The 13,382-nt window shown below is 35.2% G+C and overlaps 1 protein-coding gene across 1 annotated transcript; it reads left to right on the top strand.

Annotated features, from left to right (window-relative positions):
• Window positions 1–7,853: 7,853 nt before the first annotated feature.
• On the top strand, window positions 7,854–9,734 carry LOC113759285 (protein CDI-like). Its single transcript, XM_027301856.1, has 2 exons — window positions 7,854–8,043; window positions 8,156–9,734. The coding sequence occupies exon 2, from the start codon at window positions 8,179–8,181 to the stop codon at window positions 9,025–9,027; it is 849 nt and encodes a 282-aa protein (XP_027157657.1). The 5' UTR covers window positions 7,854–8,043; window positions 8,156–8,178; the 3' UTR covers window positions 9,028–9,734.
• Window positions 9,735–13,382: the final 3,648 nt, after the last annotated feature.

Genomic DNA, 13,382 nt, shown 5'->3' with positions numbered 1-13,382 from the left:
GGGATTTGGGGCAAAAACTAAGCAGAGACATACCTAGGTAATAATACTGCAAGCTTATCACATAATTTGTATATTTTGACAATGGTGTGGAACAATTTGACTTGTATTTGTTTTAAGCACACAACTTCATTGAAACACTATAAAAAAAAATAAAATAGAAAGTTTGTTCGGGAAAACTATATGAATACTAGGAGTTAAATATGTTGATGGACCATATGAAGGAGGAAAGTGGAAGAAAATTTTGCACAACACGTGTTTGTGAAAAAGTAAAGGACAACTGTCCAACCAATTATTGGTAGGAATTTCTAGTAGAGGATAAACAGGAGTCATGAGTTTCCACAATAATAAGAATGGTGTATTCATAATACGAACTATATGAGAAACTTTCCACAATAAGTGAGGAGGTTTTGGGCAAGTAAAAGAATAGGAAAATTTAAAAGGTTGTATTTTTTTAGGTAAGCAAGCAAACCTTATGGTGTATATACTATTACTAGGTGTTTATGGGTGATCACTTTGAGATAAACTGAGACACATAGGAAGAGAAAAGGTAAGCAAAATGGCTCGTCAAAAGTAGATATATATACGCGAAGATGTTTAGATGAATAGGTCCTAATATCATGTTGAATAGCAAATATTTTTTTAGATGAACTAATGATGGTGGAGAAATAGTGGGATGCAATGTAAATCAATAATTAGAACTAATTGCTTTACAATTGATTAGCATTACTGTTGATTGGGATTTGTATGTGTTATGCTAAATTTACACAGTGTTCAATGTGCCTCACCTACTGTTAAAAATTGGTTACAAGGTTATTACGCGTGCCTATGCATTTTGTCGGTTACGTATTACGTCATGTGACTAATTAGTGTCGTTGGAGCAATACTTTGATGCAATTGAAAATCAATAATCCATTAACATAACAATATTAAAACAAGGTATGGAAGATTGACAACAAGAGGAAAATTTAAAAAGAAAGGGGGAAGGAGATAGGAAAGTGCACACAATATACTAGCATTAACTATTGTTACCTCATGTTCATGAGTCGGTACCTATTCGTATAGTAGCAATCTAGTTGAAATGGATTGCTTCAAAATTGATTGCAATGAGTGTAGATTCTAGGTTATGTGTATTAGTCTAAATATACATATTGTTCAGTATACCTGACATAGTGAAAAAGAATGGTTACAATATATTTTAGTAGCGTGCCTTTATATCATGTTGAATACCTGTTGTTTTATATGAACAAAGAGTGACAATGTAGCAATACTCTCATACAATTGTAAATTAGTAATCCATTAGCATAATTATATTTAAACAAAATGAAGGAGATTGGCAATAGAAGAGAATAAATAAAAGCAAGGAGAGGGAAGGGAAGTGCAACACTATGAATCATTAATAGTTGTTACTTAATATTTGTCACTTGATACCTATTTGTATAGTAGCAACCCAGTATTTGAATTTCATGAAGTTAAATTTGATTGGTATGAGTGTGGGTTATAGTATGTATGTATTAGACTGAATATTCTTGATGTTGAGTGGGCTGAATATGCTATATCATACTTAGTAGTGCATTTAGAATGTATTTGACTATATCAACATAAGCAGCAGCATCCCATAGCAACTGAGGGAGATGTGGCTGGTGAAGCACCCCTAACAAAGTCCACCATAGGTGATTTTGATTCACAATTAACCTTAGCAATCTACTCTGATCAAGTAATTACTATTGATAGCAATGTGATAGATATTTTTGTAGCTGAATTAAAGGCTCCAAAAAGCATTTCAGAGATCCGACTACCATTATAACTAGCCTTACATTCTGGTAGTCATGCTTATAGTGGTCAGATGACACAAACACTAGCACGGTTGGCTTTGGGAAGCATAAAAAGGAAAGGTTAGTGTAAGTTGGGAATTTAAATATTCTATGTGATAATTAATTGCAATTACTTTCTGTTTTCCATTTGTAATCAATCTGGCTTAAACTATCGCTCACTAGATTAAGTACTGGCATTTACTGCTATGGTTTGGCTGTCATCTCCTAAACAATTCAATATTTTGTCTGTTTTACTTACCAATATGATAAATAGAACTCTGCACTTGGGTTGGTAATGGCGACAAAGTTTCGAAGGGAAATTGACTTTAGTAGTTTCACCTTCAATGTTGTCAATATTTCTCACCTATCACCCGATAACGTGTAATTTTTTGGTGACTTTAATATTCATGATGAAGTACCAAGATCACTGGAGCAAAAGGTTGGCTGCGCATCATTTAGATTTATTGAAATTGCTCATATCCCATAACCTGCAAAGCTAGTTGTTTATATATTGAATACCTTATGTGGAAAAATGAATGACTAGACTTAAAAAAATTTGTAGGAAAACGATACCGAGTATTGGTTGCTATACACAGCTTAGCTATGTACTTCAGAGCACAATGCTAACTTCAAGGAAATCATAATGACCTTGCAGATTCCAAATAGAACGAGGCTAACTCTTACCAATGCTTGAAGTCGGATGTACACTGAAATGACCACTTGCAAGTTAATAAACAAATGACTATATTCAAATAGTTTTTTGTTTTTGCTAAGGTCAATAGATGGAAAAAGTTCATCCATGTTAGAAAAATAATAGTATTTTTTGTAAATTTGTGAATCCAATGAAAATGGATAGTGTTATAGTTGTGAACCTCTTTGTGGCAATTATTAGAGTTATTATCTGTGACGCCCGAAGGAAGAAAAGGGAAATTTTCCTTATTTATTTTATTTTCCGCGTGCATTTCTCTTACTTTATTTTATTATCAAAATTTTCCAGAGATTTTATAAATGAATATAGTTTTCCAACCATTTTTCTAGTATAAGTTAGTTCGGGTCATTTTGAAGCGTATTATGGATGTAGGCCCCGCTAGTGCGTTAAGTGCGATAAATTTTTGCCGATTAATTGAAGTTTTGTATCAAGAAATATTATTTTACAAGGTGCTAGGAAATAATTAGAGGTTACCTAGAGGGATTAACCATTGGAAGACAACAAGATGATGATTAACCCTTGGATGCCATTTGTCCTTGAAACATTGGATCTTGACTTTGACTTGGACTTGTCTTAACCTTTACTAAACAAAATTTTGACCCAATTTCTTTCCATTTTCATTGTCTTGGCCGAAATTTATGGAGAGGAAAGAACAAGAGAGAGTTTCTTCAACTTCAACTTCAATTCTTGCTCAAATCTTGAGTTTCAACCGTTGAATTATCAAATTACTCTATCAAAGTTATTTATTAAGGAGGATTAAATCTTCTAGTGGAGGGATTTGTGAAAGGAAAACCCTAAGTTATCATCTTTCTTGAGGTGTTAAGGTACTTTGCTTACAAACTTTCTCTTTGTTCCTGCTAATGTCAAATTAGTGGCTTTAGTGGCTAAATATGTTGATTTGTGGTAGGTTTTATGGTTGAAAGTGGAGTTTTGATTTATTAGTGATTTTTCTGTTTTTATATCGTAATTATTGTTTAGTCATGGATTGATGGCCTGTTATAGTGTAAAATGGAGATTGGTATATGTTGGATATGATTGGTTGCGAAAAATTTCAGAGTTTATGCGGAATTTCCAGTTTAGGGTTTCATCCTACCCTGTTCTGTCCGAACCTGTTAGGCCATGATTGAGGCCGAATCAGACTTTGCCCAAAGCATGAAAGTTTTTGGTAATTGAGTTAGCTACCTACCTGTAAAATTTCAGCTCAATCGAAGCACTGTATCATGTGAAATGACCGAAATACCCTTGACTGCCCATGAGCCCTGTTTCGCGCCCAGATTTCTGTTTTCGTGGAGTTTTCCATTTTTGACTCTGAAAATGCATGATTTGGCTTTGGAGGTCTTCATAAGAAATGTAGGGTTATGTCTTGGCTTCGAAATTCCATAAGATTCATTTCAATCCGATAAGTGTAACTTCAGTTATGGATATTGTGCCGAAAGGTGTATTTGATAGTCTATGATGTGTATGTGGTTGATTTGAGATGAATTGGTGTTGCTTGTAGGATGGAAAAGTAAGGAAATTAAGGGGATATGCTGTCCGATCTTTGAAAGCATTTGATTGCTTTGAGTTTGAGTTGAAGGGCTTGGACTTGAGTAAGGCAACGATATATGATGGATGGTTCCTGAGCCGTGGTTGGTGAGTGACCCCAAACTGTTTCCAAAGCTACTTATGAACTGTTTCTTGCATTACTTACTCGATTGCATATCATGTGTGTTTGCATGTGAGTTCATGACATGATTTGGCTTAAATGAGTTCTTGAGAAGTCTTGGGCTTAGAACCAACGTCTCCACCACGGTTTACTGCTCATCTGGAGCACCAAAGGGCTCCCTATTACTGTTTCACTGTTACTGGATCTATTTGAGTGTTGGACGTCTGAGTACCATGATCTCCCTGGCTCACAAGAGCAATAAAAGTATATTTGATTACTGAATCATGACATTATTGAAATGAACTATTGAGAAACTGATTTGATTACTGATTTTACTGGTTACTCGCTGAGCTTCTAGCTCACCCCAAAACTATTTTATTCCCCTCCACAGGGCTCGAGGTGAAGGAAGCATTTGTATTAAAGTTCTCCGTATGAATAGTTGGAGGATCTACTGTACCGTTGGAGCTCTAGTTTTAATTTGCGTAATATTTGAGATGGTACTTGTACTTGTACTTATGTGAGAACTGAGGACCTTTGTCTTATTCGGGAAATTAGTATGGCATGTATTTCTTGAGGTTTTAGTTTATAGTGCAATTAAATTTGTGGAATAATTGATGTACATTTGGAATTTATATTGTAATTTATTTGAGAGCTGTAGTGAGTGAGTGAGTCCCGGCGAGAGTTGGGCAGGCGGTCCGTCGAACCCTTTGGTTCGCCTTAGGGGGAGGTGGGGCTGTCACAGTTGGTATCAGAGCTTAGGTTTCAGATCTCTGTAGTGTATCATAGGTTTAAAGTTTAGGATGCCGGAGTTCTAGCAATTTAGGATTCGTAACATAACATGAAAATAAACCGTTTCTAATCGGTGTAACATCTTCTGCAAAAATTGTAACTCCTTATTAATTGCTTGTGCAATCTCACAACATAAGTGTGATAAATTTAGGACGACCTAAGTTCTAGCAATTTAGGATTCTTAATGTAGCATGAAATAATTTGTTCTTGATCAATATAACACTGTTTACACAAGTTTTACCTCCTTAATAATTGCTTGTACAACCTCAAAATACAAGTGTGATAAATTTAGCAGCTGTTCAGGTAGGCTCTAATCATAATAATTGCGTTTCTATTATGAAGTTATACAAATAGTGGAAACTATTTTACAAGCCATTTCAAGAACATTACATCCATTCTTCGCCCTCTGCAAACAATTTGCAAATCTGATTAATATGAATATAAATAATTTCATGTTTTGTAATTTACTTTAAACTCTAAAATTTACACAATTGATTTGTCGGTGCCACAAACAAAGATACATAAAAATTTATTGGTCGATGTTACGATGTTAACATTGTTCTTATTGTTGGCTAGATGCGATTTCCATGTCTCCTGGCTGTGGTGACAGTAATAAACCAGCCTACACATTAAACGGATCACTGTCAATTAAACATGCCAAAGGAAGAGGGTTGTACAAGCACAACAATGGTACTCAAATCTTCTTCAACAAATACAATTATAGGTTACCTAGACTAATAATAGGATTGCATAGCTTGCTTTTTTGTGTAAGTTTGGTGAAATTGTCAAAGAGGTCAAAGCTTTTCACAAAATGCAACAAAAATATTGTGAGTGAAAATGGTTCATTTACAACAACTTATCAGCTATAACAAGTACCTTGAAGAATGCAAAGAATGCTATATAGTACCCTTGACAAAACTATATTTGTTGTAAAATTTAGGGAAAATCGTCCAAAACGTCCCTCACATTTTGTAAAATGACTTTTTTCGTCCCTCACTTTTAAAAGTGTAATTTTATGTCCCTTACATATTCACATCGGTCAAATTTAGTCCCTAACTTGGTTTCCGATCATTTTTTGGCCGGAATCCATCACGTGCAAGGCACGTGATCATTTTTGAAAGGGTAAATTTGTCAAATTATATTTTACATAATCTAATCTATAGTCCTCCATATTTTATAAAACAAATTTTTTCATCCCTCACATTTTATAAAATGATTTTTCATCCCTCACACTTCACAAAATGAATTTCTCCATCCCTCACATTTCAAAAAATGAATATTTCCATCCCTCACTATTTCCATGAGCTTTCTTGAAGCCAATATTAGTAATGCATAATTGAATCTCTAACTTTTCTTAGTAGTTGAGTAAATTTTTGTATTGGCATAATATTGATTGATTTCTTTTTGATCTACAAACACAAATCATCAAGCATGTTTGGATTCAAATCACAAGATTATAAAAAAAAAGTTTCAACTTTTAAAGATGTATTGGCTTATGATCGTGTGTTTTATTACTATTTTTCATGTATATTGAACGAATTAAATATAAATATTGTTGAAAATTTTTTGGTTTATATACTTTTTAAGAACTATTATTTGTTCATGTTTAGTTTTAATATTATAGTCTTGTAAATGTTAAATTAGTTTTACAACTTAATAGTTATAATAATTATATTAAAAAAATTAAGGAGTAATAAGTGAGGTTGGGCTAAACCCGATTAAGGCTCACAACCTGAATATTATGTGAGTTGAGTATGAGCTTCACATTTATGAATCCGAAACTCATAACCCGAAACCCGAAAATATTCCAAATTAAATGAGTTGAGTTTGAACTTATAAAAGCCCGACTCATTAGGTCCGATTGACAGGCCTAACCACCATGTTATATATGGTTTGCTTCAAATCGCTGTGCACTTTACCGAATTTGCCGGATATAGCTGTATTTGGTCTCTTCCTTATTTCATATCACCCTCATTATGCTTGGTGGTCGGAATATTGTGTAGTACAAAGTTACTCTAGCTTTCTTCTCGATGATTCTATAGCTGAAATCCACCACTAACATAAGAAAGACAAAGTGCACCTTCTTTCTTCAGTTCAAATTACCCCACACATCTCCTTCCAATAGATTCTGCTCTCCTTCCCAAACTTAATGTATGCAAGTTTATCTCTCTAGTGATTTTTTCTTTTCCTAGCTAGACAGAGAATGGTGTTTTGTTCAATATTGTGGTAGGTGATTTTTCCCGGATTTCATTTCAAAGTCACTAACCAAATCACAAATTCATTTCAAATTTTGAAATTTTGAAAAGCCCATTTGGCTCTAACGGAGTCTGTTAGGGTAAGCAATCCATTTTATTTTTTTTTATCGGCCTAACTAACTGAAACGAGGTCGTTGTGGCTTTGCTTATTCCTTGGCGACGTGGCTATTGCTGGACCTCTTGTTTCGTAATGTGAGAGGACTGCTCCTAAACTGTTCTTCTGATGTCCGTTTGTGCCCCATATCCCCATGTATTAGAATATATGCCTATTAATTCAATATTGGACCCTTTAACTCGAGGAAAAAAAAATGGAGCTTTCATTTCTCCTTGAAAAATAGGGATGAAATTGACTTTGCAGTCGATTGATGACAACGTTAGATTTATAATTTCTATCGTACATGATATGATGTATTTAATAACTGAACAGAATTTGGTGATTCGTGTAATGGCATTAATGTTGAGTGAATTATGAGGTAGAAAATGTGATGGCGGACCACACGAATTTACTTATGAATTTAGCTTTCTAAATTATGTCCAATCTTCTCTGTCCACATAGAATCAACTAACAAATTAGCAGTTAAAATTGGCGCCAAACTAAATCCCCCCTGCCGACACCTATTTCACAGCTACAAATACCCTCTCCCCTTCCGTTAGTTCCATCACAGACAAATGTACAATCGATCCAAAATATGAATTTCACCCTGAATTTTAGTCCTTCCTCTTGGACTTCCTAAAGACCCTTTCTCACAACAAATCCAACAACCCTTTTCCCTCCTTTTTCCCTTTTCAAGTCCACCCCAGATCTACAAAAAATTCCCAACTCCTCCAAGAAAGGTATCCCATTTGTTTAATGCTATATTTTCTGTGCATAATTTATGGAATTTAATTTCTGGGTTTTGCTAAAGATTTGAATTTTTTTTTTTTTGGGCTTTTGTGGGTTTTGCAGGGTTGAATTCTTGGAGGAAAAAAATGTCAACACTGGTGGCAAATTTTAACTTAGGTGGTGAAGAGGTAAAGAAACCTTTGGACTCTAAAGTAGAATCTGATATGGTTTCCAAGAACTTGAGCAATGGCAATCTTGATAGCTCCCAGAATAGTCTGCAATCAAAGCCATTCAGGATCTTCATCGGGTATGATCCCCGTGAGGATATTGCTTATGAAGTTTGTAAGTACTCATTGCTGAAGAGATCTTCAATTCCTATTGAGATCACCCCAATTAAGCAATCTGAAATAAGGGAAAAGGGTCTTTATTGGCGTGAACGAGGAAAATTAGAGAGCACTGAATTTTCATTTTCGCGTTTTTTGACTCCTCTTTTGGCTAATTATGAAGGTTGGGCCATGTTTGTTGATTGCGATTTTCTGTATCTTGGTGATATAAAGGAGTTAACTGATTTGGTTGATGATAAGTATGCAATAATGTGTGTGCAACATGATTACACCCCTAAAGAAACAATAAAAATGGATGGTTCTGTGCAGACGGTTTATCCGAGGAAGAATTGGTCTTCCATGGTTTTGTACAATTGTGGGCATCCTAAAAACAAGGTCTTGACTCCTGAGGTTGTGAATTCTGAGTCAGGGGCGTTTCTGCATAGGTTTCAGTGGTTGGAGGATGATGACATTGGGGAGATTCCCTTTGTGTGGAATTTTCTAGTGGGCCATAACAGGGTTGTTGAGGGTGATCCGAGCACATTCCCTAGGGCAATACACTATACATCAGGAGGACCATGGTTTGAGGCATGGAAGGATTGTGAGTTTGGAGACCTGTGGTTGAAAGAGCTTGAGGAGTACAAAGAAGCGAAAGACAAAAGTTTAGTTTAGCTTATTCTTTGCCAAGGAAGTAGCTTAAATTGTACTGGATGCCATAGTTGATTGAACTGTTTTTTTTTTTGTGGCATTTATTTTATCGATTCTTATATGATTGTTGTTCTGCCTATTGATGGGCACTAGTTACATAGATTACTGGCTTCTGCCAGTTGGATGTACCATATGTATCGCCCTGCTTGTAGCAGTGTTCTAAAGCAGTGTAATGTAACTTTTCTCATAATGATTAGATGTGGTGGAATATGCACAAGTTTGATGTCTTTGCAATTGGTTCTGCTTAGGTAGAGTTATCATGAACCTGTGGCTTAATTGTCTCGGGAATGTGGTTTAAACAACGTTCCAAGATCTTGTAGGTGGCGTGTAAATGAAATTGGCTACTAAGGATGGGTTGGTTTGAGGGGAGCTCTGATTAATGGTGTCTGTTCTGGTTTGTAGAAAAATCAAATACCACCCTGCTTCTTCGACGTTGTTTCCTTGGCATCTATGGTAACACAATTGTAATCCTTTGTATGATACATGGAAGTGTATATCCTTTGACAAGTCAATTGAAGCTGTCATGGCAGCTTCAGCACCCTACAGTTGGGGATTTGGTCAGGAAACTGTCACTTCTGTGTAACCATCAAGCAATAACTCTGAGAAATTGGTGAAAGGTGTCTTTGATGATTCCTTTTCAGATGGAGAAACGTAATGATACGATTTGGATTTGTGAGTTGAGTATTCAATTAACGTGTGATCAATAGATTGTTTGCAAAACTAGTATAGATCTAGTTCAAAGGGAATGCCCTGTTTACCTGGTTGTATATGTGCAAGTCAAAATGCTTGTATATATTATATAGTTATGCGTAAAGAGTGAAAGATAGATTAAATTCTATACCAAATTTTTTTTTTTACCAACATTGACCAGCAAGAGTAAAGTGAAAAATGGGATTCAAATATGTATGTGCATTACATTTACAGATCTTTACTTTTATTGATATCTGCTACTCCGACGCTCTCTGTAAAAGGATGACTATGGATTGCTTCTGTTGTATCTTGACTTGTACATTGCCATTTGTGGCATATTTGTCTAATGCTTTTATTAAAATGTCTATTTTAATTAAGTTCCCAGTCGAATAACTTGTGCTAAGGATGCGAATGAGTTGAACTTAATTGAGGAGTTCGCGAGTTTGCTTAGTCAAAACTTGAATTTGAACTTGCATTGACCGTGGTCAAACTTAAATTTAAGTCGCTTGAACTATTTGATGAGTCAAGTTCAAACTTAAATATGTGAAACTCAAAAACTCATCGTACTTTACATATACATGTTTTTTAATTTTTTATTTATTAGAATGAAATGTCTGTTTTGTTCCTTGTTTAAAATTACATATATATAAATTTATATTTCCTAAGTTCGATTAATCTTGATTGAGCTCAAGTTGACCTCCATAGGGCTCGATGAGTATAAGATCCTAGTTTTTTAATTCGAGTCGAGGTGCTTGACTCAACTCGGTCACATTCCTTTTGCAATGAGATATTTGTGATTCCTAAAACGAATATTACTGTGTAGTTTCTTGAGGACAATATTTTGGAAGAAAGGATGAGTGAAGTTACTTCCTGGTATATACGGTGCCGTCTGATCTTCACCTGATTTCATTATCTGTTTTATCCAAAGAAAAAAAGGCCGGAGTGTATAAATGGATTTGATTTTCTTTAGTTTTCAATCTGATGAGTATCACTACCAGGGGACCAATTTTGCTTTTGATTTTGATGCTGACCAAGCACCAACCTTTTCTTGTTTTATCTAGGCACAGGTTAGGATTGTTCGCCATCGCGGGTTGTGGTTGTTTCGCGGTTTCGATTGTTCCACATTCATTGTGGCATATCGGTTAACGCACATTATAGCACATAAAAATTTTCAAAAAAAATTTGAAAAAATTACTAAAGTTAGAAAACATTCAAAAAGGTGTAATCTGAAAAAATATCCGAGACGGCTCCGATTGACTCGGATATATCGAGTGATACCATACATCACGAATTCGAATCGGTCAATCTCGGTCGAATCAAAGCGAGTTACCACGGATATGGTAATATCTACGATTCGGGGATCGGTATCACTTCGGTCCCTTCCGTTTCGGTTACAACTCGGCCGATTCGTATTGGAATCGGTTGATATTGCTAACCATGCAAGTTAGTATGATCTCAGTTAAACCCTGTTCCTTATTTTTTATCATTATTAATTTTTTGGTGTTCTAATCTAGCAACTTTGTCTACTGGGTGGGAGCAGTTGATTCAAATATTTTGGGGTACCTAAGAAATGAGAGAAGATGAAACCCAACTCCTTTAGCTCCACTGAGGGCCTGAGAAAATAATTAATATGTGAGGAAATACAATTGTGGGAGCTAAAGTGAAATTCTTTCCTTCAATTGCTTGAAGGAATTAGTATCTTTTAGAAGTTTTACCATCTTCTCAGATATTCCACATGATCTCTTGGGCATGTGCTTTTCTTCCATGCTGCAGTTTCATCCACATGGCAGCAAGCTGACCCTCAATCTCTAGGTGATGGGGCATTTACCCCTGGGTTGTTTGAGTAATGTGACCTTCGAAAAGGGTATGAGTAGATTTTTTCTTGAAACTAGTCTGTCAAAAGGACTTGCAAGCATAGTTATTAAACTCGGTCCGGAGAGGAGACCGGCGAAGGAGGTGGGTCAATGGGTCACTGGTTCAACCGGTGGGTGAGTGGTTGAACCAGTGGGTCACTAAATATATTTAAATATTATATCTTATAAATTTTGATATAGGATATATGATATAAATTGTAATAAATAATGTCATAATAAATATTCATTTAATTTAATTTGCTATAGAATATTTAATTCATATAAGAATCAACAAAATATAAATTTAATTAGTAATCCATCAAACTTCAAGTGTAAAATTTTATATATGTTTACTGTAATTATCTAGGTTATTTAAGAATTTTAAGTGCAAAAAATTATTAAAAACAATATTTGTCTTTAAAATAAATTATGTAATATGTTATTTTTGAAATCTATTTTATAATTTATAGAATATAGGGGTCATAAGTTTTATTAAAAGATTCTAAATAAATTTGTTTTGGAGAATTAAAAAAAAATAAAGATAAAATTAACAAAACGTTCATATAGCATAAGAATGGCCATTAATGAACAAGTGACAAAGTGGTCTGGTGGTGAATGTTTCATAAACAAGACCAAAGGTCAGGCTTGGAAATACCTTTTTTCCTCAAAACCGGTTGCCCCACAAAACCGGCCCGATTTCCGGTTTAATCCGATTGAATAGTCGGGTCATTGAAAAGTCAACGATTCATCTGCATAAACGATCTAATTAGAGAATCAGTCCGGTTTAATGGCCGGTTCACCGGGTTGACCGGTCGAACCGTCGGACCGGGTTAAGTTTAATAACTATGCTTGCAAGCCAGTGGAGATGATCAGGGTTTATGATAGCTTTATCTTTTACCTCTATTGACCCAACTCTATTGACCCCTTGCTATCAGCATGTGCAAAATAGTCTCCTGCAATAATTCATGATTCCAGGCTTGCTAGGACCATTTGTCCTTACGAATTATTAAAGCACTATAAAACGTAGTTGGTCCTGTTCTCGTGGGATATGGCAGGCGGTAAGGCCTACATTTCTTGGTTGCTAGCGGGGTGGCATTCTGCGACCTCGTCCTTGTAACATGGGACAGCTTGATAACTGATAGTTAAGTAACGTAATTCTTGAATGTGTTAAATTGTTTCCTAGGTTCTTGTCATGGTTTCAATAGTGTTTATCTTCATTCAGAAAATAGGATGCCACGTGGAAGAAATAATAATAGAATAGTCTTCTCATAGCAATCACATATTCATTTAACCCTGATTCTTCTAATGAACAGATGACAAAGTTGTTAGGTTACAAGTCTCCATCTGTAAATATTGTAAAACCTGACATCCATTTCATTTAAGGGAGCGGGGCATCATCCGTCCCTAAATAGTGTAACATTTTTTGAATATTTTATAACTCTATGTAAACTTCTTGTACATTCTTATAACAGAGGTGTGATATTCTATTACTGTTCATGTGGGTTCTATATGTAATAATTGTATCTCTATTGTTAAGTTTTATAAGTAGTTCACTTAAAGTTATATCTTGTTCAAAAAATATTAGATCATTCAGGATAGTTGTCACTGACAACTGTTGGTGCCTTTAGCCTTTCATTTGAACTAGAACTGTCAATGGAACTGGGCCAGCCCGACCTCGGCTCATTTGGCCCGACAAAAAACTCGATGAGCCCGATTTTTTAGTGAACCGCTCTGAGTTTGAACCTAAAAATTAGGCCCGAATTGAATATGAACCAA

Source organism: Coffea eugenioides, chromosome 1, assembly GCF_003713205.1.
Source record: "Coffea eugenioides isolate CCC68of chromosome 1, Ceug_1.0, whole genome shotgun sequence".
NCBI lineage: Eukaryota > Viridiplantae > Streptophyta > Magnoliopsida > Gentianales > Rubiaceae > Coffea > Coffea eugenioides.
The sequence above is the reverse complement of the archived record's forward strand: the minus strand, read 5'-3'. Positions and strand labels throughout refer to the sequence as shown.

Excerpts from the sequence above, each read along its gene's own strand:
- LOC113759285 (XM_027301856.1), top strand. The coding sequence starts at position 8,179 with ATGTCAACACTGGTGGCAAATTTTAACTTAGGTGGTGAAGAGGTAAAG.